This window comes from Pleuronectes platessa, chromosome 11, assembly GCF_947347685.1.
Source record: "Pleuronectes platessa chromosome 11, fPlePla1.1, whole genome shotgun sequence".
Taxonomy (NCBI): Eukaryota; Metazoa; Chordata; class Actinopteri; order Pleuronectiformes; family Pleuronectidae; genus Pleuronectes; species Pleuronectes platessa.
In genome coordinates, this window is record NC_070636.1 from 14,656,856 (window position 1) to 14,684,153 (window position 27,298).

The 27,298-nt window shown below is 42.4% G+C and overlaps 2 protein-coding genes across 9 annotated transcripts in view; both read left to right on the forward strand.

The window, feature by feature from the left end:
• The first annotated feature begins 2,074 nt into the window (after positions 1-2,074).
• Positions 2,075-10,262, forward strand: spint1a (serine peptidase inhibitor, Kunitz type 1 a). Its single transcript, XM_053433961.1, has 10 exons — positions 2,075-2,953; positions 3,486-3,643; positions 3,739-3,880; positions 6,040-6,207; positions 6,932-6,979; positions 7,376-7,507; positions 7,621-7,671; positions 7,828-7,998; positions 8,904-8,963; positions 9,231-10,262. Exons 1-10 carry the CDS (start codon positions 2,542-2,544, stop codon positions 9,413-9,415), a joined length of 1,527 nt encoding a protein of 508 aa, XP_053289936.1. The 5' UTR covers positions 2,075-2,541; the 3' UTR covers positions 9,416-10,262.
• Positions 10,263-13,448: 3,186 nt separating this feature from the next.
• LOC128450725 (pleckstrin homology domain-containing family G member 3) overlaps positions 13,449-27,298 on the forward strand; it is a 33,519-nt gene continuing 19,669 nt past the window's right edge. Inside the window, exons 1-2 of one of the 8 annotated variants that reach the window (XM_053434355.1) lie at positions 13,449-13,752; positions 19,895-19,962. In XM_053434355.1, the coding sequence (XP_053290330.1) occupies positions 19,914-19,962 (49 nt within the window). In that variant the 5' untranslated portion in view covers positions 13,449-13,752; positions 19,895-19,913. Of the gene's footprint in view, positions 13,753-14,256; positions 14,639-14,744; positions 14,814-19,894; positions 19,963-23,084; positions 23,197-24,594; positions 24,712-25,682; positions 25,762-27,298 lie in introns of those variants that run through there. The other 7 variants (XM_053434353.1, XM_053434354.1, XM_053434352.1 and 4 more) reach the window with 7 other exon arrangements.

A 27,298-nucleotide genomic window follows, 5' to 3' on the forward strand; every position in this document is an offset into this window, starting at 1 on the left:
CGAGACAGTTTTTGGATGCATGTGTGTTTGTGTGCACATACACTTTCAGGGTGTGTGCAGGCGTTGCTCTCTTCCTTATTGCAGGTGGGAGAGCGTAGGTCAATTGCAGCAATAAAAAGTGGTTAAAGGGTAGGAGGGTTCCCACTGCAATATAGATATGGTTATAACTCGGGCTGGAGATATGCCAGTATGCCCGAATAAAATCACAATGATTATAAGTGCATTAGTCCTTTTCTGCTTATCCCCCCAGTCATATGATCTGAAGACCTATCTATTATCAGAAACCTCTGCATACCAACACCCCAGCCATATATTTTTTACTCAGTTCAAATGTGTTCAGTTTTTATCTGCTGACAGACTCAACAGGGTTCGATATACTCAGGGCTCTTGTGTTCGCAAACACTTCCAACAATGGCTGGGTCCCCCTGACAGGTGAGCCAGGGTTCCTATCGTGCGATAGCCACTGCGTCCTTTCATAACAGCCATTATCAGGTGTACGTTTAATAAGCCTTGAAGACAAATTGGCGTCCTCCGTTACGCACCCATCCATAATGGATGACTAGGAGAGCACTGTTTATGGCTGTTTAAAAAGTAGATTTAACGTCTAGAAGCCGTTTGTGAAGTCAAACATCAACAGTGGCACTAACCCAAGGTCAGAAATTCATAGTTCTGCATCCAAGTGCCAAGTCTTTTTCACAGGTGAGACAGCGGAGACAACAGGCCGCAGAGTTTCCACAGATCCCATTACGATATGAATGATGGGGTTCAGCTTTTTTGTTTTGGCAGGGACTCAATCAATCAGCCGTAGCTGCGCATGTTCACCCACTGATGCACCGTCTGTTACAAACGCTGAATTATTGAGTGGCTCCTGCAGCTCACCTTTCCGGGCAAACAAATTCATTCATCTCGTCCGGGGGTTACTTTGTTCTGCAAACGCCGGCTTGTCTAAACCGTGGGACGTGGACTGGAGCCGTGCACTGGGCCTTCTCACCTCAGACCTGGCTGGGTGACTCATTCTAAGGACAGAGGAATGGAAACCACATGCCGAGGATGAGTTAGACGTCTGATGGTTTGTTTTCAGTGTTGAGTGAAGATTTCATTATCCGGTTACTTATCTCATTTCCCCCAAAAGACATCATAACCTGACTAAATTTGTCCGGAAATATGATTCACTCTGAATAAGATAAGCAAATTTTCACGATTTCATCAGAGCCACCACTTCCTGCCTCTCCCCAGGTTGGTCATCGGTACATGTGTGACGTCAAGATTGCGATGTGATTACTTAACAAACTCAGTACCACTTTCTTTCACAACACCATTGTGTTTTTTAGGATCTGAGTGACAATTTGTGTTAATGATCCTACAGCTTACCATACATATACTATACAACAAATACTTTCATTATGCGAAAGCATGAGTCAAACTTTGTTCACCCCGAGGATTCTTCCTTGCCTGTCGGTGGTATTATACTGCCACCTTCTGGATTAAAGATAGCAAATGATAAATAGTCGTTTAAACGAGCAAGATAAATGTACTTTTATGTGGGTATTTGTGCCTCATTAACACAACAGCAATACCTAACTTCCAATGTTGTCTGATTACAGGTAATTCGATTTCCCACCAGTATTTATGCTGCCCTTTTACCTTTACTTGGTTTTGCCTGTGTGTCAGAATTCTGTTCAAATAAGTATTTTTTTTACCTCATTATCATAGTGTTTCATATGCGCCATTGTCTTTTTAAAGAATGTTGGTGCTATTTGCTTGAAAGTAAGTAAATTAAAGATTTCTTATAAGGTAATAATTTGTACTTGGAATCTATCTGGAATACCAAAGTGATTATTTTGATTTTATTTACACTTGAGTACATAATTAAATCGTATTTATCAATCTTATTATGTTTTCCACTATTCACCTGGCTAAAAGCTTTGTATTATTCCCCAGTAGCTGTAAAAAAAAAAAATCTCATTATATTATTCTACATTGTGCTTATAGAATGTGTTACTTTTCATGACAGCTATAGGGGAAATATGATAAAGTAAATAGAGGACTTCCCCCATGACACTTCAGCCTGTCCGAACACATTGACGCTCACTCACAAAGCTGCGGACTGTGAAACCTCAGCCAGTCTCAGTGTAATCAGGGAGTGGCATGTCAGGAGTGGAATTTCACTTCCTGTATCTCTCAGGTGAGTCACCTGGGCCGATGTCGTGGGTGGTTTAGGGTTTTTGTCGACATCAAAGCGGCGGATCGTCCTGGCCCAGTTTCAGGGTCGTTGAGGATCAGCTCGTTGTGGACGGACTCTGCGAACAGCACTGATCACCTCGGGGTGCAGCTCAGGAAGTCGCTTTCACCTCAGACTTACTTGAAGGTTGTTAGTCGAGAGGAGGAAGATTGTTTTTTTCCCCCCCGTTTGCGGCCTAAACACTCCACGGAGAAGTTGATTAACATCAAGCGGTAGTGTTTTTTAAACCTCCCCTGACTCCACTGCTGTTCCAGGTGATCTTTGTGTGCGTGGTCAACATAGACAGGACTATTTCCACAATGGTTCCGGGGCCCACCGGACCCCTGGGGGCCTGCGCGCTCCTGCTCTCCGCGCTGCTGCTGCGCTTCGCCGGGGCGCAGCTGACCGGAGACGAGTGTTTGGCCAATTTCAAAGGTGGACGAGAGGATTTCGTCCTCGACACAGACGAGTCCGTGAAAACTGGAGCCACGTTCCTCTCGTCGCCGAAGCTGGACCGATACAGGGACTGTGTGGCCGCCTGCTGCAAGGAACCGAGGTGCAACGTCGCCTTCATGCAGCGGGCAGCCGAGGAAGGTAGGGTGAACTCCTGCTTTCTGTTTGACTGCCTCTACAAGAAGAATTACGCCTGCCGCTTCGTCAGGAAGAAGGGGTACACCAACTACATCCTGGAGACCTTGTATGACAGCTACCTGGAAGTGGATAATCCTCCAAGTAAGAATCCACACTGTTCCAGGCTACACTTCCAGACAGCTCCACATTGATGCATGTCACAGTTTGTCAGATGGGAGCCTTCTGAATCATTGTGGTTTCTATTATAATCATTCCTTTCAAAAGAAACGTGTTAAAGGTGAAGATTTGACACTGGATCTAGTCAGTTATCTATAAAGTTAAGTTAAAGTTTTGCTAAGGACCGTGTGGGCATAGCACTTAATTTAATCATATTGGCTCAGATCCTTTCTCCTTGTTGTCCATGTCTTCTAATAATCTGGTTCTCTGTCTTTCCATGGTCTTCGTTTAAGCATTTTGTTCCCCAGGCCACAGACTTAGGGAAACAGCCTTCATTTCAGCATGTTCACACACGCCAGGCCGCCATGGCCCCTGGTGTAGTGGTTCAGGTTTCTGTTTCCACCTCTGCCACTTCCTGTGTTGCTACCTTGTGTTCGCAAATAACTCCTCATTGTTTGTAAGTTATCGTAGAGGTTGTCTATATGCGATGTACGCTGATCCAATTTTGTCACCCCAGATGAATCCGACCGTCCACCAGTGGCCAACGGAGGCCTGGACCAAGTGGTGCAACCTCAGGACAGTGTGACACTGAATGGCATTCAGAGCAAAGATGACAACGGGATTGAGTCTTACAAATGGCAAATGCTGACTCCCTATCCTTTCGCAGTCTTTGAGGTGAGTGACGGGACCGCAGTGCAAGGCCAGACTTTCTACAGTCCGGTTTGGACAAGTTGTAATTCTGCATCACTGTCCTCTTTGATTCCTCGTAGCAAACCAGCTTTAATGACCAGATCATCGTGTCCAATCTGACATCTGGGGTTTACAAGTTCCAGCTGACCGTCACGGACACTACCGGCCAATCCGACTCGGTCAAGGTCACTGTTCTGGTCCTGACTCCTGAGCAGTCTGAGCGTGAGTATCTCGTCTGATAGAAATATCATCTGAACATAATCATTCGTCGGTTTTCCTCCATTTTTCGTTGAAAGCGTCCCCCTTGTTGACCAGGACATGAGTAATATGTCTCGAACTAACTCTGAACACGCATGCAAATCCCAGCGTGTAGATCAAATCCCATATCAGAGTTGGCTGCTGTAGTTTCTTTAGTCTCTCTGCAAATATAGACTCAAAATTAAGTATGTGACCGAAGAGTTTCACTATTAAACATGAGTCACCTCATGGTTAGTGTTGGGCCATGAGCAAAACATGATAATTCCATGTGGTTTAATATAAGAATTTCTGTGTTATTTCAAACTCTCTATCCATTACCTCAATATGATTTAGCTGGAAAGGAAACAAACCACATCAGTTTACCTGGAATTGTTTGGCGTTTTTGTCACATGAGCTGTTCCATAGAAGTTGTCTTCAAACCTGTCAAGGCACGTCCGCCTAATTCCTACTGCCTGAATGTCGCAACGGCAAAGGAAGATGATGGAGGGATAACAAACTGTTATATAAGAAAATTGAACCAGATCTGACTTTTGTTGACAGAAAAAAAAACGGCTGAGCTATAGAAAACTAAGTATGTCTTTTTCATAGAAGAGCGTTTTTTTTATTTCATACGTCCCAGTGGTTTCACTTCCCTTGCTCACACGTCCCACAAATCCGCGGCGAATGTGGGCACGTTTTATATTTGCAGTTTCTACAGAAAGCAAAGCCTGAGTCAACCGGTGGTGTTTTTTTTCTTTCTCTCTCTCTTCTCACTTCTACCCTGCTGCCGTCCCACTCTCTCCACCCCCGACCCCACAAAACCTGTTTGTCTGGTTTCAGCTTGAGTTACACAAACAAGAAAAAACTCCTGTCACTCGGGGATCCGCGTCAGTATTGATTAGACGTGATTGAAAGTCTTAAAGTTTCTTCCTTTTTGAAAGCACTTTCGTAAGCTCAAGTTTGTATCTGTTGGTTTCTGGTTGAGAGAGTAACAATGAAAGACCTCTAAGCTCTCTGTGTTTCAGTTACCGATTAACAGCCTTTGTCCTTATTGGAGTTAGGAATGTACTTCATGCGTGAGCACGGCTGTGAGCGGCGCTGCCACATTGACTCCACAATAATTACCGGTTTGAATAAACTCATTCATAAATGCCAGTCCGTGTGAGAACTTGGTGATGAAAAGAGCAGCTTCCAGTAGTTGTGTTGCCTTGTGATATGTGTAAAACATGAATCACCAGCCACATATACAGACAATCAACAGTACATATTGTACCTCTATAACCTCTGTGCTGAGTCGCCTATTGTTTGTTCTCAGTTGCATTTGTCTATACAGGAAAACCACATGGATAATGATGTGTCTGCTAACTCGTGAGACAGACACAAAGAATAGGAAGTTGAGACAAAATACTTTCTCAGTGAAGCTTGTGTCGGATATGAGACATATCTTAGACTGGAGTTTTGGATTTGTGGTGCATTGTTAAGTGTCCAGTGAGGATATCTGATGCATATTGCATTTGTATTATTAGTGCATTTCTGAGGAAAACTAGTTAGCTTACAACTTTTAGCGTAAGATTAACACCAGGGAGCAAATAGTTAGTGTTGGGACGATTTTACATTTCACTAGACTGAGTTTGTTTCAACAATAACTGAGCCATGGTCATGAAAACAATTAGACATGTTTACATGGATATCAATAGTCTAAATTAGAGAGACACCCTCGTAAAAGGATTACCTCACAGAGGCCCCTTATAAAACCACATTTAAATTATTTAGATCCAGCTTTTTTCATTTTGGATTTGTGCTTTGTACACACATTGCATACACTCATAACTATCACTCCCCTTAACGGGGCTTATTATTTTCCCTAGGATCTATTCTACAAGAATCAACTAAATGCTGCAAAACACCCTTTTTGTCACAATGTAAAAGAAAGTAAATAAAAAAATTACTGGATCTGCCATCTGAACCGATATCTGCTCCAAAATGTAATGGCTGCCTCCTTGAGTCATGCCCCACACCTCCAACAAATGCAATGGAAATCGGTTGAGCAGTTTTTGCATTGTTCTGCTGTGTCAACAAATATTTTTGCAGATTTCCAGGAAGCACAAGCAGCATTTCTGATCCTTTATTCTGTGTCTCACCAGTGCAATGTATGGCCCCAAAGAAGTTGGGACCATGCCGTGGTTCTTTCACCCGATGGCATTACAACGCCGCCTCGGAGAAGTGTGAGGCCTTTACCTTCGGAGGCTGCAGGGAGAATCTCAACAACTATTTGTCCATGGATGAGTGCAGCAAAGCCTGCCATGGCTCAGGTATCTATATCTTTTGTTATCTGGCTTTTGCTTGTTGCAATAGAATGGGATGATTGTGAAAATGGGAACAGGTGAAGTACTGCTTTCAGCCCATTTAGCTCTCTCGGGGAAGCAGTATGCAAAAGAAGAACGTCAGCTCCATCATGCATGTAAAATCAAATGTAATGTTACAACCATGAGATGGTTAGAGTAGCTTTAAGGTGGCGGATCTAGGGTTTTTCTAAATCAGGGGTCATTCTGGCGCCAATTATATGTCCAACGTCCTAGCACAACTCATGATTCGGTGAGGTGCACATAGCTTTGAGCAAAGTCACACATCATGGAATATATATTTAGAAAATTGTTCCTTGTTCAAGCACATTCAAAAAAGCTTAGGAAATGATAATCAACAAATTTTCTAATTTATTGTTAGTAAGCGACTTGTTTATTAAACCAAAAACAAAATCACCTGACAGGACAGGACCCCCAGATTAAGATGGAAACATGGGGGGGGGATGGAAAGCTAGTCTAGTTTTGTTAAAACAACAAAACAGCTTGGAATTGTATTATATTTTAATAATATATATATTAAAATTTAAATATACATTATTTTAATCTAAACTTGTATTCATATATATTTATTTTTAACAAAATGACAACTTAGCAGTATTTGTTTTTAAGGTGTCAACATGTCATTTTTTTTAAATCATTGAATTTTAATCTCATTTGTTTTTTTATCTTTCAGAGAAAAGTTCCAAAACTGGTAGAGGTTTACCAATTCCTGCACCTAAGGGTACGTGAGTTCAGATATTTGTCACTTCATCTTTTTTTAAACAAGAAGAAAGCAAATGTTGAAAATCTCTGTTGCTAATGATGCTTATCATCGGGTCTGTGATGGATATTTCACCTGCTGAGGCGTCTGAAAAATATAGATCTGGGAACTATAGTCTTTTAAGTATGCTTTGTTCCTTGAATGGAAGGTCCAACAATCATACAACATTTGAAGAGCATTCTGTAGAGGGAATGACAAAGAAACATGTGCAGGCATGCTCTTTAATGCAGTTTAAGTGAAGAGGTGAAATGTTGTTTAAATGCGCCTTGCTTTGATAAAAATATTGATTGTTGCCAGTCCAAAGGAACGGCTCTGGTGCGCGCCAGTGACATTTCCTGCTGTGTTTGTGTGCCACAGGAGAAACATGCGGTGTTCCCTGCTCCCCGGAGCAATTCACCTGTTCTAACGGCTGCTGCTTGGATCCAGGCCTCGAGTGTGACAAAACACCACAATGCAGCGACGGCTCAGACGAGCTGAAGTGCGAAGACTGTGAGCAGCGACTTTACATACTAGGCTTTATCTTAATACAGACTCGTGGAATTAGAAATGTAGAAGTAATAAGGGACTGATTTTAACTCTCAATGCGTCCTGTGTGCTTCTAGTGGACAGCAAGTTTCAGGTTCTGCTCCAGATTCCAGTGGATGAGCAAAAAGGTGATTTGAACTTTAGTAGATTTGTCCCTGGCACACACAACATTTCACGTTTTTAAGTTCTTTCTTAAAATGAGAAAAATAAATAAAGACGCTCTTGTGAGCTGTTAGCGCTTCATACCATCTCACCCTACCGGTTCATTTTATTGTCGTTGACAGTGCGCTGCACGGAGCCTCCCTCCACAGGCAGCTGCAGGGACAGTCTCACTAAGTGGTACTTTAACCCCATCCAGAAGGAATGCTTCCGCTTCAACTACGGCGGCTGCCAGGGGACTGAGAACAGATTTGACACTCAGGAAGCCTGCAAGAAAGTTTGCCGTGGTGTTACAGGTGGGTTGATGTTAAGGTATTTTACCCCCATATTGTATCCTGGTAAGTTAAAATCCTATTTCCACCAAGAGTTCACTCAATGGCTTATTTTTCCCGATCCTCTCCAACTGTCAAATTTCCCCTTGACTTTAAAAAAATGTTTTTTCCTTTCATTGATTCAAACATTTCCTACAACCTCAAGTTATTTCTCCAATAGTTTTATTGTTCAACAGTTTACGAGGAGTTCACTTAAGCCGTTTGAGACATGAACTAATAATAATGTCTGGGGGAGAAAAAAAATATTCAGACACAGAAACAAAACTGATATACAAAGTTTTTAAATGCATGGGGAAAAGCACGGGAAAAAGTAGTTTTATCTTTTGAGCCTGTGCAAATGCAGTGATTTATTAATACATAAAGCTGCTTTAATCCTTGTTTTTACAGGCCCTATTCATGATGGATCATATTAATACATGCAATGGGAATGGAGTTGCTTGTAGCTCTATTGAGATTATAGGAACCTGTTTAATTTTCATGACTCGCACCTTTGCTTCACTGTCACTGGTTTCATCACTGATGTTTTTTGGAACAACAAGACAAAGTTTACAACACACTGGTGAACTTTAAGCTCTTAGCTCACCCTGATATTCCCCTCACCAGTTGGTGGAGAACAAAAGGGAGCCAACGGGTGAATGCTGGACTTGATTTCAATCGAATATTGTCCATGAAATCTGCACCTGAACAAGTTAACCATATTGGCTTGTTTCTGTTGCTCCGAAGTGGCCCAAACAATTATACGTTATTGTCGATTGAATTTCCCTCCACAGCCGAGTGCAGTTGAATGAATTCTTTCAAACCTTTTTTTTTTTTTACATGTGGTGTTCTGCGAAAAAACCCTGAAAATATATTTTGTCCTTCTCTTTCAGAAACGGACGTATTCGCAAGAAAGGGGGCATTTGAAGAAAGGGTGTTTGAGAGCGATACAGGTATGGCACCTTCCTTTTTTTTTTATATTTTACACCTTTATTTTACCTTTGTAAGCTTTAATAGTTAAATGTAAGTCGACCGAAAATCGTTCTGCTCCACCAGGTGTTTGACTTCTAGTGGGTACAAGCTGTTCAATAATGTCATCCAAGTTTCATTCCAATTCCAGCGCAGTTTTCCAGTCCACGGAGTTGGTCATAGCAGAATTTGATGTAGTGATCTGCTTTGGTTTTACCCATTTCAAAGATGCACTCTCTTTCATTCCACAGCTGTCATTGCAATAGCTGCCGTCCTGGGTCTGGCTATCGTCATCCTTCTAGGCCTCCTGGTGTACTGCCTCATAAAGGGGAAGAAGAAGTCAGTACAGCACCACCGCGTGCCCGTCAACACCGCCCCGGTCACCTCAATAGACCGAGAGCGTCTGGTCTACAACTCCACCACCAAGCCCATCTGACCCTCAGCCCTCACTTTTGACCCTCGTCCCGGTTTATGAATGACACTCAGACTGACAGAGGAGACAACACGATTAGGTTTGAATACTGGAGGGGGTCTGTTTTTATTTAGTCCATATAATGGATGTTTTTTTTTTTTTTTAAGGGTGATGTACACCGGAGCCAGAGTGTCGTCAGTGATGAAATGTGACGTCTTATGATTTGTCTTTTAGCTTGTATTTAAGGCAGGGACATGTTGGAGTGAGTTGTGGGAAACTGTGTGTACTCAGGTTAAAGGGGAGGATTTTCATTAGTGTGGAGTTATATTATCATACAGTCCATCCATAGGTTCTGAGTTTAATGTTCTGTCGCTTCTATGATATGATCTGATAGTTGCCAGAAAAAAACCTCTTTTTAAAATAGTCAGTTTTCATGGCTGAACTGTCAGCAGGTCTGTGCTGGTCTGTTACTCTAAAGTAAAAGACCAGATTATTTAGCGTTTTTCTGAATTTATAATGTCAAATGATAATCCCTCCAATATACTGAGGTCCTGCCACCCCACCTTCTCAATTTTGCTGGATTCATACGTCACTGTTACACTGGATTACAAATACAGTTCATTCATAATGTTGTACATAATCGTAGAGTTTTGAGAAAGTGATATTTTACTTCAGAAGATTATTTTTGTCTGATTTCTCAATAGTGTTTTTTAGAATAAGCTGAACTCAAATAGGATACATTTATAAAGCAGCCTTCCTGTTGATTATTCAACATTTTATCAAATGTTTGTACATATGACCTGATTTGATTCTCTGCGACGTAAGCAGCATTGTGATGTTTATACTAATTAAAAATATAACTCAAAATGTACTGGAGGGTCATTTCTTCCTGGAGGTTTTAAGTTGTAATTCACCTAAGTGTGATTGATAACTTCCGCAGTTCTTCACACACTTTCAGCTTCATTTCTGTTGCTGCTATAGCTAAATAGATTTTTACCTGTTTTATCTCATTTAGGATATATTTTCATAAAAAAAAAAGCTTTTCTCATATGATTTCTATTGGATTTTATAATCTTTATAATTATTATTTTTACTCTGATGCTTTGTGAGTTTCATATTGTTGGTTGTAAGGCATTTTATTACTTGTATAGAAAAGTGCTATACAAATAAAGTACAATTCCCAGTCACACACACATACCTTTTCTATAGTACACTGTTGGCACAGCTGTCTGGAGCAATTTGGAGCTTCAGTATCTTGCCTAAGAGCACTTCAGTATGCAGACTGGAGGTGCCTGGGGTCTAACTACCACCATCTGGTTAGTGGCGACCCACTTATTACTTACCTATATAAGTCATACTCTTTGTTTTTGTGGCCTCACAAAGGTTTATCATGTATTTTAAGAAGTAATTAGTTTAAACAGTACTTAGTCTAGCTGTTTTCTTCTTAAGCTCAAACAAATTGCACTTATCTCCCAGAGAAATAAAAGACAGCCACTCTGATACCATCCACGCTCTTTCTCCTGTGACCTCTGGGATTCTAATATTTCTAACCAAAACACAAATATCCAGTCTGTAATTATGTGCACACAAACTTGTCACATGAACTGATCCGTGATTCTTTGCGCAGCATGTCTAGTTTCAAACCGCTGATGTTTTCACATTTTGTGTGAGGCCGAGACAGAGATAAGACAAAGCCTGTCTGGCAACGTTTTTTTTGCTCATCGTCAGCCTCCCTCAGAACACAGTTCCCTTTTTTATTTACAGTAACACACAGCTATTATCCAAGCTCCTCATAGACCACATAAGTACAGGTTGTTTTTTTGTTATTGGAAGGTACACCTCAGGAATTTCAAGTGTAGCTTTTCCAGCAGCCTATATACACCCACCCTCTCTCACTCAGGTAATCAGAAAATCCTCTAGTCTTGCACAAAAAGCTAACAAAAGGAACTAGCATCATTTATTAGCAAAATTAGCAACAAAACTACAAGTAACAATAGTAAAGTAGTTGGATTATTATGACTGCTTGCCTGTGGATGACCTCTACAGGAATCAGCAGCTGGATTTAGACTAAACTGCAGCTGCAGGTTCAACTGTGGCCTCTAACAACACAGTAACAAGGTCTGAGGGCCCATGTTGAGCTCATTCAAGGAAACAGCTAAAGTAACACATTTTAAACTTGAATTCACAGCCCTGGTGACCGTGTGATCAAGCAGCAGAAAAACATTGTCATCCTCATACCGACTTTTATCACCACTTCCCTATTAAAAGTGTTGACTGTACAGATACTGATATCTAATAATTTGTTTGAACATTTATTTATTTGCTTTTTAATCAATTAAAATGAATATATGTGTTTTCTTTTAACATTAGCGTTGGAGTTTCAGTGGCAAGAAGACGCCACCCACACACAGGGCACATGCATTACCATGTTTACACCAGAAGATGACGATATTGGTTCGTTAGATGTTCAAATCTTCTGCCTTAGCAGCCACTTCAAATTACCTTAAAATACTTTTACATTTCTTTCATTATAAAATCTTTGTCTTATTCATAATTTGTTGTTCTTTTAATCTTTTATTTAAATGTATATATATAATCACCTCGACACCTCATTTGCACATTTTACTGGAGCATGTTCAGTCCTATCTGCCTCAGAAGAACAATTAAATGTCCATTTCCACATTGTGGTCACTGACTGAAGTCATGCAGCACATTGCTTTTCTAAACACAGGCCTCATGGGGAGGATCTCCAGGAGGAGGGCAAAGACCCCCAAAGCAAAGGCGCCCCTCTCTCTCTAATCAGCCGCATATAAATTATCACCCACCAATTGATTCACTGAAGCCCACCATTGTGAGCTCCACCATTCTGCCGAGCTGACCCTCATAAATGTAATTGCCAGGGTGACAGTTTGTTACGTCCTTTCACAGGCCTGTCATTGGTTCGCACACACATGGAAAGATACTTTTATGGTGAAAAATAATCAGCTTCTCTCTGTTTGCTTGTGAAACTAAACTGGAGTAAAAGGCCAAGCGGTGTGATCCAGATGTGGGAACACATCTGTCTTTCCCTGAAATGACACTGGCCTGTCAAAAACAGGCGCTCCTTTGTTGCCTTCATTTACTCTTCGTAAAGTTGACTTTTTTTAAACTAGTGGACTACTACTCTGCTGATAATTTAATAAAAATAATAATCATAATAATCTTAATAATCATAATAATCATAATGAAATTATAAATGAAAATTAATACATCGTATACCAGAAACGATCATTATTTAACTGGTGTTATCATAAGACCGAAAGTAAAGTAATAAAAGAACCCAATAAAGATCTTTATCTATATTTAGTATTCTTTGTCATTTCCACTCCAGATGAGACACAACAGGGCTCAGCAATAAAACAATATAGATAATTAAGATTATTATTATTAAATAAGAAAAGACAAGACCAGACCAGACAAGATAAGATAAGACCTTATCAATCCCAAAGGAAATTCTCGTACCAGCTTACTCCAAGATAACAGTATCAACAATATAATACAGGGAATAAAAGAACCATTAATGAATTGTACGTTGTAGTATTATGTGTAAACGACATAAGTAAAATAAAAATACAAAAAGGGAAGCAAATAATAATAATAATAATAAGTAAAAATGTGGAATATGGCCAAAATGGTCACTAAATGCAAAATAGCAGGCTTCCTGTTGAGTTTTTCTGAGTTTTTTGTTTGTCTGGTCATGATACACATGTGTATCGATTTTTGTGAAGATCGGTCAATGTGAACATGATCCCTTACATGTTGGTAAGAATGATTTATAATATATAATAATAATAATAATCCTTACAATTTCAATAGGGCCTCGCTGTCTTTCAGTGCCTGTCAGTGCTCTGGCCCTAAAAATAACAATAAAAAAACATTCAGAAACCACACAGAATGTGTAGTTGGAGCAGAGTGCAATACACCAACATATTTTTATTTTCTGACTCAGAATCCCAGGCTTGTCGCTTTTCTTCCTGAGGCGTTCACTTGAAGTTCCCATATTTCCCAGGGGCGTGAACGCAGCAGCAGCAGCAGCGAGGACAAGCATCATCCTGGAGCAGCAGCGGAGTTTCAGTTCGAGCTGCTGACCTGACCTGTGTGTTTGTGTTTCTGTGTGTGTCTGTGTGTCTGAGCGGCTTCTACCATGTGAAATGAACAAAGTGACGGAGTAACGTGACGCTTCACACCAAGAAAACCCGCCGGGAAAACCTTTTTAATCCACCGAGGACCAGGGGGAAAGACGTCGGCGAATCTCGGTACGTGAAGTTCCTCTGGTGAGTTTCACCGAGAGTGAGCTGAGTGAGCGTTAGCGGGGAAAACAGGTAAATAACAGGTCCGAGCAGCTCTCTGGTACTGGAGCTACACACAGTGGATGTTCCTCTGTGTGTTCAGCTGCTTTTCATTAACTACAGGGAACAGGGGGTGAAGTTTACTATCGTCAAACTTCTCCATCCAGCCAAACAAACCAATGAAACCACCACACAGAACCTTTTTATTTTGTCCATTTTGGAGCAAATTCAAAGCCCTCAAACGCACCTTCAGGCATTGATGAGCCAGACAGCCTCATTGGATTCACTACACACGGATGTTAGGTGTATTTCTATGTAGTTTCAGACATGCGGGCTGCAGGTCCGTCAGAGAGAGAGAGAGAGAGAGAGCAGGAGTTTCAGTCAGATAACTTGTGTTTGTCTTTGCTCTCTCAGTTCACTGGACTTTGATCAGCTGCTGCAGTTTCTCTTTTCCTGTCTTTTTTTTTTTTTTAGGGGGATGAGACTTTTTTTTTCTCCACAAACAGAAAATCCATGCTGAGGCTGAATCATTTGGCCATTTCCTCTTTTCTCTCCACCAGCCCCCTATGGTGTCCATACTTGGCCCCCAGGAGCCCTTATTGTCTTTTTCTAATGAGCGCCCCAGTGAGACACGGTGAGGTTTTAAATGCAGGCTATTCATAGGTCAGTGACTTCGCCCCGTCCAGCTGCTGGGGAAGAATGGCAAGGGAAATCAATCAGTTACCAGTGAAAAGTTTCATTTTCTTCTCCCCTGACCTCACTTGACCCGTCAACACAATAACCTCTGAACTTCATTTTGAGGATAGATGTTGCTTCGACGCAAGGAACAACGCTCTCTTCCAGGTGGTCCAGACAGGAAGCAGCCTGAGTGTGTCTTGGATCACAGACTTGGCTCCTGGATTCTTCCTCCTGAGTCTTGGTATGCTGCAGCTGTGATTAAAATTACCAGAGCTGCAGAATCCGAGCGTCACTTTCTTTGTTGTGCAGCGGTTTAACACTGATTTTACGCCGCTTAGGAGATACCAGGATCTCAAGGGACCATGAAGTTCCAGCTTTCGCAAGTCACAGCTCAGATTTCACAGTGAGAGTTAAAGGTCAGCTTTAAACTCGACCCGTAGACACTGTGTGTTTGTGTTTGACAGTGGAGAGTGTGTGTGCCATGAGTGATTCAGCAGACGGCAGAGGGAGGTCAGAATGTTTACCTGCGCCAAGGAGGTTATGTTGTCACCCCTGTCCATTTGTTTGTTTCTCTGTTAGTAGGATTAAACAAAAAAGTACTGAACAGATATTTGAATCTGGTGGAAGCATGGGACTGGGCCAAGGAAGAACCCGTTAACATTTGGCGTGAATTAGGGACCTGGAGAAGGGATGGATCTGGTGATATTTATCAGTTTCATAACATTGCAGGATTTGTTTCCCAATTTCCCAGGGAATAAAGCATGGATCTTGATATTTGGGGGACTGTTTTCACTCAAGAAAATTGGCTTAGGACATTTGCCAGTTTGTCTTTAACACATAAAGAACACAGCAGGAGGAAAATGTCTGAAACATTCAGATGAGGGCTGGCGTCTGGGTTGAGCATGGAGGTGACAGGACATAGAAATCCCATGTTTTTTGTTTACAGCGCACCAAAGGCTTTCGAATCTTTCAGTCTTTCCAAGTTGACATCTTTGTAGGCATCCTCTACCTGTCTGGCTTCTTTTTTCTTCCTGAGAAATTGGAATTCTTTTGTCTTTTTAGTTTAGCATCAATCATGTGTTAGAAAAGTGACTAACACTACAACTTGCCTACTGTAAATCCTCCTGTGGATGCTTTACTAGGGGGCTTGCAGGAAAATTTCGGGAAAATGTCCTGCGCAATGGACTTTGACATTTGCGTTGCCCCTCTGGAAAATTTCAGGAAAATGTCCAGCCTTCAGTGGGTGTCTGAGTGTGTGCAATTTGGTGTGGCTTGATTGAATGTAAGTGGACTGTTGGGATTTCGGTGGAGGTATTCGTTCTACAGAGTGCCATTTAAATTGTTGTTGTTATGATGTTGAGGAGCTTTCACGGCGGCATGGAGGAGCTGTTTGCAGATGTGGTGTAATGCACCTTTAAATGGCCACACTGAAAGTTCTATTTCCATGCTCGGTGTCTGATTTCCCCCGTCAAACATTGCAGGACACCATGGAGGACCACGAACCCCCCGGTTGTTCAACACTAAAGATTTTTAAACTCTGGGAATGTTTTCATATCATCTCCCAAATAAGATGGCACTTGCCAACCTCACTTGCCAGGTAAGCATTCTGGTGGTCACTGGCGTGGAGGTGAAAATAGCTGTTTCCTTCTTTTCAGCACAGCGGGGAACAATTATTCTCCCATTAAGGGCTATTTTGGCCAGGGTGTCTACGTGCACCATATGGGTAAAATTCCTCACAGTGCCCTGCGGGTGTTCATGGGGTGAATCTGTTATTGTCCACTCTTAAAAAACGTGCTGAAAAATGCAGCGGACTAAAATAAGAGGTTCGTACTCTGCGCGTCTGTGGGAAGTCACGGGTTAGGGCAGCGCCTTTTGTTGGAGCTGTTGTATTTAATTGAGATGAAGAGAGACTGTCAGGGCTTTATTGTTTTCCCCAGTGAATGAAAAGCTGTAAGTCTCTCAAGGCTTGTGTGTCAGTGGACAATCTGCAGCAGTGTTGTGGGAAAGAGGGCACTCACAAAAAAAAATGTTTGTCAAGGGGTATTTTCTGTCAGGGTAGAGGGTAAGAGAGAGGTCATGCAAAAATAAACACGGCACCAGTGCTGAAATAATAAAGACTCTATTTCTTAGATAGCCCGTAGGACTCAGGACCTCAGCCTGCCAGGCTAGATTGGATTTGTATTGGTTCTAAACATAAACATCCGTCCAGACTGACGGTGTCCCTAAAGAAATGTGATCCACCGTGTCTGAGTAGAGACGTCCCAGAGGACTTATGTCATGCTCTCGGACTCCCGTGGGCCTTTTTGGGACAGGCAGTGAATGCGGCGTGATGCGGTAGGTCGCTTACTGTGACGGAGAAGCGCAGCAACAATTGTATGGATTATTTTTTGCCTCTCATCCCGTCAAATTGTTCTGCATGAGGAAAAGAAAAACATTTTGCCTTGTTAATTTCTGCACAAAGGGCTGATTCAGTTCATTTTTTGGAATCTGATTGTGGGTCCAAACTGTACGTCATCAGTTTTGCACATTAATCACTTTGCAATAGGTCAAACTGGACAGGTGTTTTTCTTTGGAGACTGTTGGAATAACACATCATGGTTTAAATGTAAATACATTCCATTATTTGCAGCAGTCTTCTTGGTTAAATATGATGTCACATCCTTTCCAACTTGTCTGTGTCAGTATATCCCTTCCTGGAGAGACAGAGAAAGTGACATGTCTGCCTGATAGCAGAAGTCATGTTTTTCTCTCGCTTCCTTTCTACACATTTTCAGTGGTTTCACTTCTTGCTATAACCTTGACAGTCTGTGGTGAAAAATACTGCAGATATTCATCACCCCCCGAGGACCTTTTCCCTTGAACGTGTCAGGCCTGAGATCTTGGTTCAAGGGATCTGTGTGTTTGTGCGTATTTTGTCTTTTAACAGGTTCATGGTGATGACTCAGTATAAATGTTCTCTTTATTAGCATGAGCGCAGTATCTCGGTCCGCATCTGTCCTCCCCTTAATCATCTGTTTGTTATGTTTTAAAGAAAGGAATTCAGGCTTCGACCGACTGGATCAGTGTAAAGCCACGGCGATTAGAGGAACAAGGAAGTTTATCTGCCCATCTGAAGAAGTGAGCCATTGCAGGTCTTTTAATAACCATCAGATTGGCTCTTGCAGCATCTGCCTTCAATTAAATGGGCAAGCTCCAGATTCCCATGTGGGAGGTTCATGCTGCGGGTAATGCAGTCATCAGCTGTGGGAACCAAATGCTCCCCCATTTGTGTGAAATGGCAGCTAGTTCAAGCACAGGTGGTGAGTTTGGTATGAATGTTGGTCTGTGCTTAGTGTTTTCTTTAGGATCTTAAATTTGTCCGTGCCCCCTCCCTAGGAAAACATGGATTTGGAATTATTGTATGTCAGCAAACAAGGAGGGGAAAGTTCTTGAGTTACGATTGTTGAATTCTGGCTAGAAGTGTTATGATTGTTGGTTTCACGGATTTAAAATGTCCTGTTAGACATTTTCAACATTTCATTATCGCCGACCAAACCACCTGCAACCTTCGATAAGACATTGGATAAACACATTTAAGGCCCAGACGTCTACAGTTCATCTAGGATTGAGCCCATTATTCCTAGTCTAGTCTCTCATTGACCAAAGTGAGATTAGCATAGCTTTGGTCTGGTCAGTAACCACGGTTGGCTCAGAGCTCATAGTGGGAAGGATTATCAGAGGATTTTATGAGTTCACTTTTCATTGAGACCATTTAAAAGCCTGCTCCTCAACATGAATACCACTTATCAAGGGTTTTCCCAAACTTACCCACCACTTGAAAATCAATTAACCAGGCTCGATCAAAGGTGCCTTGACAAATCTCCATATGTGAGAATACAGCAGAAAAAGTTTGAGTTTGTGTCGATGATGTTTCCAACATGTGACAAAAAACTGGAAAAAAAAAGAAGAAAACAAGTATCTCAGGAGGAAAAAGAGGCGTCATACAGGGAGAAGACTTCGACAAAGATGTCAACTTGGAATGAAGAGATTTGAAAGCTCAAGGGGATAATGACAGGCAGCAATGTCAATATGGTGCTAACAGAAACATGTGATTTCCAACGCCGAATTTATACATTATGTCCTGCGTCCTGCAGGATCTAGCCATGTGCCACTCGTTCCCTTGACCAAATGTTCCAGACACTTTCCTGTTGTTGTGAACGCGTCTGACTCAATCGGCTGCTCCAGTCTTCATATGTGAAAGAAAAATTGTCCAGACCCAATTTTCTGGATATTTTCCAGAGTTCATGTCTGAAAACGCTTGCAGTAATAGTCAAAGAGACTTTGCAAGCCAAAAATCATTTGTGGATGAGTAAAAAAAAAAAAAACTCATGTCACTGTGATACATTTGACAGATTTTTCCCTGACTCGCGTGCTTTGCCCTAAGCTGAAGAAAAAAATAGGTTTTGTGGCTGCAGAGATTCGTTTGTAGTAAACAAGTTTTACGTCAGTCCAGGCTGAAGCTGTGGGGACCAGTGGTCTTAATGTTCAGAACCAGCCCTGTGACTTTGATCCTGGCATGCCTGCACATCTTAATTGGCGAACCTCTTGGCAGCGGACTCTGCTTGGCCTGACTGTCAGTCTGGCACAGCGGCCAGCAAACGCACTAGGAACAATGTCCATCCTAATCCCCGAAGAATTCCTGCTCCTCTGATCTAGCTGGCCCAAGAATGTGATGTCTAAAAGGCCGGAGGCTCACCAGGAATCACACAGAGACGAGTTCTCATGTTAAGGAGTCAGAGAGGCAGTGATGTGAGAAAGTGGCTGCATAGCAGCTCTGAGGGGACATATCTCATCATTAATAGAACCACAGCCTGGCATGAGGGATCAGAAAAATACATGCCACCAGGCGTGAAACTGTTATCTCACTGGACAGTAACACTGATGATGAGAGACTTGTTTTGAAGTGGCATGGCAACATTTGCCAAACCAATGAAGGAGTATTTTCTTTCAGATTCTTCTTCACAAACAAACCATCAAACAAACGTACAGGAGTGAAAACATAACCTTCTTGGTGGAGGTCATTCGTTTTTGAATGGCTCAAATGTCAGAGGTTCCCAAATCCATTAATATTTATTTTGCAGCTGCTAAATCTCTTAAGTGCCCATTAAGGGCAAGTTGGACTCACTCTCACTCCTTCCCTTTTTTTCTACCGATTAGCATGAGCTTATATCACAGTCAGCCCCCTTCATATCTCAAACCTGCTTACACTATACATTACCAAGTGCTCGGCATGAGCTAATGCAGAGCAGCGACCAGGGGAATGAGTAGAATTTCCCTTTTATATAAGACCTTGTCTCTGCTCTCCACGAGCCAGGTCAGTCAAGCGAAACATGAGTAGAGAAACCAAAAGTGTCTTTTGAGGTCATCACAAATGAAAAGTATTTCAAAGCTGTCACTAGTAAGTCTGGACACAAATGGCTAGGGTTGTGTTTTAGCCTTTATGTTTTGTTTTTTTCAGCTCCAGAGGCCTGAGTGCCATGCCAGAGGGGTCCCACTCTGCTCTCCACCAGGGCCCAATGGGGGAAGGTAAGGTCAATGCCATTATAACCAGTGTAATCCATGCTTTGGTAATTGCTGCTTATGAGTTGACCAGTTTTATGACATGGGGATTTAATGAGCAGGAGTTCTACAATGACAGTGGGTTTGGTTGGAAGCAGGGACACTGTGCTAACATAGAAGAAACACAGAAAAAAAACACATTACAGTAGAGGTTGAATGGAAAAATCCCTGGAATTGAAGAATAGAGGAAATGTAGAGGCAGAGCTGAGAGAGCAATGAACTCCCCTCCTACAGTCCCAGCTGGCAGAGAGGCTCTTTGTGTGTCTGTGGAGCTTGGCCAACCCCCCCCCCCCGCCCCACACTCCTCATACAACTGAAACTCCTGAACACTCGCACATCCAACCAGAAGGTGTCAGTATCCCCGACAGCCAAGATGGTTAGTCTAGCCAGCGGTGCTGACCTTGTATGCTGGGGGCCACTCAAATTACATATTATTTTAGCGTTCATTATCTTCAGTCGTAGAGCCACTGCATTGACACAGGGACTCTTTGTATCTCTTTGCCTGCTCTGTCCCTCAACCCCCAAGCGCCCCTCACGCCTCCTCTCTCCACTGAACACATTTGGCACTGGGCTTCGACTTTGGCTGAAGAATACCAATGTGTCAATGGTTCCCTTTTTCCCCTACGCCTGTCCCTTTGGTTCAGCTTTGGCCGGGAGAAGCTTTTGGCTTACGGAGACGTGTGCCGCCCTCATGAACATTTGTTTGTCCATTTCCTCTAAAGGCCATTCTGCGCTGACATCACAGTCTCACAGCTCATTTTGCAACTCAGATGTGGAGCACAAAATCACCTTGGCTTGACGGAACACACTCTGCAGCTTTCAGTTTTGTTGTTTGTGGACCAGTTGGAGTTAATGTGTGACTGACCTCGCTCTCCTGCTTTGGACGGATGGGCGGTAATTAAGGGGCAGGGCTGCTGGTAGTGCGCTATCTACGTGGGATGATGATTGGAACCGGTTAACAGGCAGGAGGAATGCACATGGTGAAAGGAAGCCCCCTGTCTGGTCAAGGTAAACAATGACAAGGTTGTACTCCAGCTCAAATTTCTCTGAAGGGCCCAAGGATTTGAAAGTTAGGTTGCGCTGATTATTTTCACCACTAATCACTGAAAGGATTTGGGCGTCGCAAGGCATGATCAGTCAAAACCAGCATGAAGGATAATATTTGGGCTGTGCTCCATGATCTACCCAGGTGTTCTTCTCAGCGGCTGAAAGTGTTTTTTTCCATTGTTCTTTCAAAATACTTTTCCAGGCCAATCTGGAAGACAGGAGATTATGAGACCCATCATAATTTCCACCAAAGTTAAACTTTCATGACCATGGTGAAAATGTGAACCAGTGTGATTTATAATGATTGTGTTCCACATGTGAAATATATGAAAGTTACCAAAGCAAATGTACATTTAGGGCTACATCCATATGTTCTTGTTTGGAAACAGCATTTTAAAACCTGAACCATCTCTGTCCACAGAAGCCTTTTTGCTCTACGTCAGTTTTGATCCCCGTCCATACCAACACATATCCTGTAACCACCTAGGTACATATGCGTGTGCCAGTGTAAACAGGAATTGCTCGAAGAATAGATAATCTCCTATGCATGTAGGCAAATGCAGAATTTAACTGCACAACAGCCGGTAGCTAAAACAACAGGGTCAGCAACGCTTGTAACTGATTACCCATGTTGTGTTCTACACTGGTAGCTGAGGCTGATGCCGGTTGTTTTCCTCCTTCGGAAGTGGGTCATGTGACAGGGGCCTGACAATTAAGTGGAGGCTACGACTGGATTGCATAGACCCGATCAGCAAGCGGTTGTGAGTGTCTATGTCGTTGTTTCCACCATCTCCGTTTCTGCCTGTCGAGACAAAAATGCAGCCTGTGAGGACTAGCAGCAATTTCAAACTTTTAGCGGCTTGAACCCTCCAGAGTAGTGTGGACACTAGGCATATCCGTTTCGGAGTTGATGAGTTTCTAATTGGAACGTAGTGGTAGGTTGTCAATCCAGTGATAGGGACTTAAGTCATCAGTAGACCTGAGGCGGCCCTCTCAAGATAAGGGTTCCTGCTGACTTACTTAACCTCAGGCAGGAATGTAGCTGCGTGTGCAGATTGAACAGCTTTAAAGGGGTTCTGGGGGGAGGACTGAGGGATCATCTCCATTCACTGCAGCTTTTCCAGACCAGTGGACACAGGCTTGTGGACGCAGATAGATGATGGCAGGGATGGCCGCGTCTCTGAGTGGGCTTGTTAATGGAACTTCTTGACTGGAACTCTTTCTCTGCTTAATCGCCCATAGCATTAATTACCAGCAGCCTCAGGTGAGCCTGAATCCACTCCTGTTCAGGTTTCAAGTCATGCACTGACACTCAGCTGAAACTCCAGAGAGTCCCTCGTCCTCCATGTTTGCAGCGTCTTGCTCAAGTTGCACAGGTTTATGTAAGTCATTACATAACATGGCTGCAATTGTAATAGAATGTATACAGCTCCTACCTTCACTGTGCTTCATTTCATTGTCTAGCTCAGGGTCCCGTACCCGTCACAAAATAATTTATTTCAATGTAAATTATTTTACAGCTCCTACAATGGCATTCTTCCTTATAGAGCTCTTAAGGTGGATTACCCACATTAGTTACAGGCTCTCTGCTGCGGCTGTTCCTGTTCGATGACCTCTAAGGAACTCATTTGAATCTATAAAACTCTTTATCGTCTTCCTGAATAACCCCACAAAACATTCGGTTGAAGGTTTCGCAAGCAAGCAGCGCACTCAAAATATTTTCCTGCACACACAATGCCAAACACAATAATGGCTTCGTGATGGTGATTACATGTTTTTGCAGAAGAAGGTTTGTGTAATTAATGCTCTTGCGTGTAATTTATTATAGCAGGACGAAAAAATAACTGCTCTGTGCCAAAGCAAGTATAAAGTAAGTGTTAATAAGACCTAAACTAGAGGGAGAACAGCATCACACCCTTTATAACGCTGCATGTGATAAACGGCTAAATGTGAATTAAATGAAGTGCCCCCCCCCCCCCCCCCCCCCCCCCGACCTCCCTCCTCTTCACATGGCTGTCCCGCACCAGCCTGTGTGGACTCTGCAGAGAGGCGCTAACAGGAGCGCAGTTTGGTTGTAGACTGTTAAACTGGTGGTAAAGTTTACAATGGACTCGCACCTCCAAGCCCAGATGGTGTGGGTTGTCCAGAGGAAATGTGAGTTTTGAAGAGATCCTGAGCTGGCAGTGCTGCTACGGCCTGAAGGGTTCTTGGTGGTGTAGGTGGCTGTAGGGGGGGGGGGCTTGTTAACAGAGAAGTTTCTTAAGTGGATCATCACATGCCAATGCACTGAGGTCATTTGGCACGGCTGGATCCTTTAAGAGCCACGGTCCGGCACAGGGGAGGTTTACAGGATTAAAACGGAGCTTTATGTTTTGTCAATTGTAACATTGAGAATCCTGCCTATTTGAAAAATCTCGTTTTTTAAAGACATATTAAGTCACGTTTAAAAAAAAAATTCAAACCCCGACAAACCAATTTTATGAGAGGTAATGGGACGTTTCATTTTTGTCGCCTTTAATTGCATCATATCCTCTTAACTGTTGCTTTGTCTGTCTCTTATATAACTGCAGGTGCATGGGAATACAACCTAAATACTCATCTGTGAACATGATTTGCGCCTGGTTAGTCTAACCAGTGGGGTTATAGAGTCAGTCAGATTTTCATCAGCAATGGTTGCGAAGACATCTCACATGATCCCAGCTGCTTCACAATGTCATCAAACTAGTATTTGTTATTGTTTTGATTGAGAGACTCCTAGCGGCCAAAGTTACAGATTGTACGTTTAATTCTTGGGGGTTTTGTCCTTTGGTGTCTCTGTTGATGCGTAAATAATAAGGTCCATTGACAGAATAGTGTTTTTCCGAGAACCTGACGTGAGTACTCTGCAAGACTTGCCAAACTTTTTTGCTGCTATTTTGTCAGACTTGAGTTTTACACAAGCATTAAAAAAAACATTTATAAGAATTTCTGATATTTAATAACACACAGATGACTGAAATGTATTGACTCATCAGAATTCCCCCAAAACTTCCCAGCACAACAGTTTGACCTTGACTGTCAGTGTGGAATGCAGGCTCAATTTGTGGGTGTTTGTGTGTATGTGTGTGTCAGTCTTTGTTGTCCACTGTGATTTATTTACCGTCTCTCAGGCTAGTTATTAACACAGGATTGAAGGTTTGTTGTGAGGCTAAACGCAGGTAGAAATCAAATCATTCTGTACCAACAGTATCAAGGAACGTTCAAAGGAAACTCTTGAAGTGGCCCGAATTCTTTCCTTCATCAACGGATAAGAAGTAAATCCACGTTTCAGTGTCTAATCACCACTGTTCTGACTCATGCTGTTTGATAATGGTCTGTGAAGACTCGGGGCTTAATCCTCTGCGGCACCCTTATTGCTTGCGCCTCCTGCCCTCCTGGGGGGTCAGCCATTCAGCGATGCCAGGTGAGGAGGAGTTTTTCTCATGGGGATCAGCACAAGACTACCTCCCTCTCCCAAAATCCCCTGTGGGGGGAGGTGAGTGGCCTGAGGTTGTGGAGGGGTGCGGAAGAAGGAAGTTGGGAGTGAATGTTGAGTAGCGGAAGGCCTTTATGAAGATGTAGTGCAAACACGATTCTCTCTTTATCCCCCGAGGGAAACAGGGTCACACACTGTGCCCTTGGCTCTGAAAGGTAAGTTAGCGGATTAGCTATCAGCTGGAGAGACAGTTTGAAGTTGGGTTTTTTCTGTCTGCCAATTAGGAACAAGGAGTTTCCATCGTGTAACATGTCTTAATATGGGAGAGGAAATTTCTCTGGTCAGTGAATCCACAAATAGTAACTCTGTTCAAGCAATAGTGAAGAAAAACATGTGAGAAATCAGCAAGAATGTGCTTTAGACCTTGCCAAGTAAGATATAAGATATGTTGCAAGAAAAGGTTGCAAAATGTACTAAGCAGACTTCAACTTGTGTAGCTCTTTCCTAAATTAAGCACTTGTTAAAAGAAGAAAAAAAGAAGATGGCCCAAGGTGATGGAATTAATGGATGGAGCTGTCAAGACAGTGTCAGGCACCCAGGGAACAAGAAATGATTCATCATGATGAACCTTATCACTGAAGTTACCAATATTTTCTTTGTTTTATCGTTCCCGATCGTACATGTGGGATCCAGCCTGTGTCAGATATGATTCATGGTACAATGGGCTCATATTTATTTCCTTTTGATAGGTGAGTCAGGATGAATCCGGTAGGAAGGTAGGAGCGGCTGTGTAGGCTACTTAACTGAGCAGGTAGGGGCTTGTACTTTTTGTGGCATTTTCTGCCCACAGTGCTTACACTCCTACACTTATTGCTTGTTTTATATACTCAGGAAATTACTGAACACTGATGCAAGTGGCAGCATATATAATCTAATGTTCTTTAAAGCTAGAGTTGGCTGATATGGCCAGTGCCCCCCCCCCCCCCCTAAAAAAATCCCAATATTGATATATCAGCTGATATAAGAGCCAAAAGTGATATGTCTGTGAAAGTCTCAGGTCGGCCGATTTTTATAGGCAAACCAATCACTTGGTATTCAGAGGGGCTGCTGAGACTCTCTCTCTCTCTCTCTCTCTCTCTCTCTCTCTCTCTGATGCTAAGTGCATCTGCAGTTGTAGTAGAAGTATTTGCATGATGTTGTTCCTGTTTCTCTTCTGTTTTCTGGTTTGATCACGAAGGGTCAGCAGCCAGACACAACATCACATTGTAAGTCCTTGCGTCAGTTCTGTTAAAATACTCATGCAGGTGTGTCTCTTTGGCGAACAGCTTCTCTGGAACTGTGTATTGCACACTCATCATTCGTCACATTAAAGTCTGGTCACAGGAGGGATTGGAGAGGAGCTTGGACATTTTTTATTTGGAAATAATCCTGGACTTTCCTCACTGCTGGACTGACACATTAGACTGGGAAAGAGGTGATTTCTGAAACTCTTTGTATAATAGTCAACTTGATTGTAATCTGCCGTTGATAACAATTCTATTTATATTCTCTCTGTGTAGAGCTTGTGCTATAGTATATATTTTTTACTCCAATTTACTGCATACAAAGAACTGAATAGCTCCATCCTGTAAAGAGTATGAAACACAAGTTGGATAAACCAGGCACATGGCTTAGTTTGTGGTTTTGAATGTGAAAGAACAAAACTATAGCTTGTCCAGGTTAGAATTTGCATGGTTATCTGCATAGAAGCTGGTTTGCATGAATTGATGTGGTAATGCGAGTCAAGTACTCTCAAGGTCTTACAACGAACAACTTGCGTCACGGCTGCATGCTGGGGCTCATCATGTTCAAGAAGGTGGGGATATTCAGCTATAAAAAATGATGCATCAGTATTGTTTGCCAAATCATACACAGCATCTGTGGGGCTTACTGCAAGAAGACTGTTTCTTCAATGTGTCTGTTGTTAACCAAGCATGTAAAAAATTATTACACAAAGAATTCTTTATATCTCATACACAAAGTACTTCAGACAGACAGAGATCACCTCTGTCATACTCGTCACTGTGGCCTTTTTGGAAAAGTTAATAACCAGGTGCTGCGGTATCCATTTCTGAGTTTCTGTTCACCTCTGGCACCACCTTATTAGGCGCTGCATGTCATTCACGTAACAATGATGTCAGAGGCGGAGAAGTTTATGAACTGTCTGCATTGTCAACCATCTGATAAGCTCACACTGAAAAGGAAGCAAGTGTAGACTTTACATTATTAGTTCTAGACTGCTTAGTCATCGAGCCCCTCATGAGTGAACGTCCTGTCTGCTTTCGGCAGGGAAACAGATCCAGGTTTTTTCCATAAATCACCTGTCATACACTAGTCACACTCACTTGCTTCTCATCAAATGAAGTCATACACTCAGACTTGGATTGACAGTATTTTATTTGGACATTTTCTTCACATAAAATCACTCAACGTTATCTTTACAAACGCTGTATTGTCGTACAGCATCCCTGCCTCTGTCCAGGGGATTTGGATTCGGGGAGTCAACAAAAGGGAAGGGAAGGTCATGCTAGTAGCATTAACACACCTTTGTCTGTAAATGTTAACCACGGCTTAACAGACAGGAAACTGGAATTCAAAGAATTACAATGAGGTGTTGCAAGTTTTTTTTCCTGGAATTCCAACCATTTTTGTTTTAGCAACAACATTAATGATCCGTGCACGCACAGGAATGTGAGGTATTGCGATCCGGTAAGGATAAAATGGTCTCTACACTCTTAGGTAACACTCATGGTGAACATGAGG

Excerpts from the sequence above, each read along its gene's own strand:
- spint1a (XM_053433961.1), top strand. The coding sequence starts at position 2,542 with ATGGTTCCGGGGCCCACCGGACCCCTGGGGGCCTGCGCGCTCCTGCTC. Across the intron at positions 3,644-3,738 it reads ATCCTTTCGCAGTCTTTGAG|CAAACCAGCTTTAATGACCA; the intron begins GTGAGTGACGGG and ends GATTCCTCGTAG. Across the intron at positions 6,980-7,375 it reads ACCAATTCCTGCACCTAAGG|GAGAAACATGCGGTGTTCCC; the intron begins GTACGTGAGTTC and ends TGTGTGCCACAG.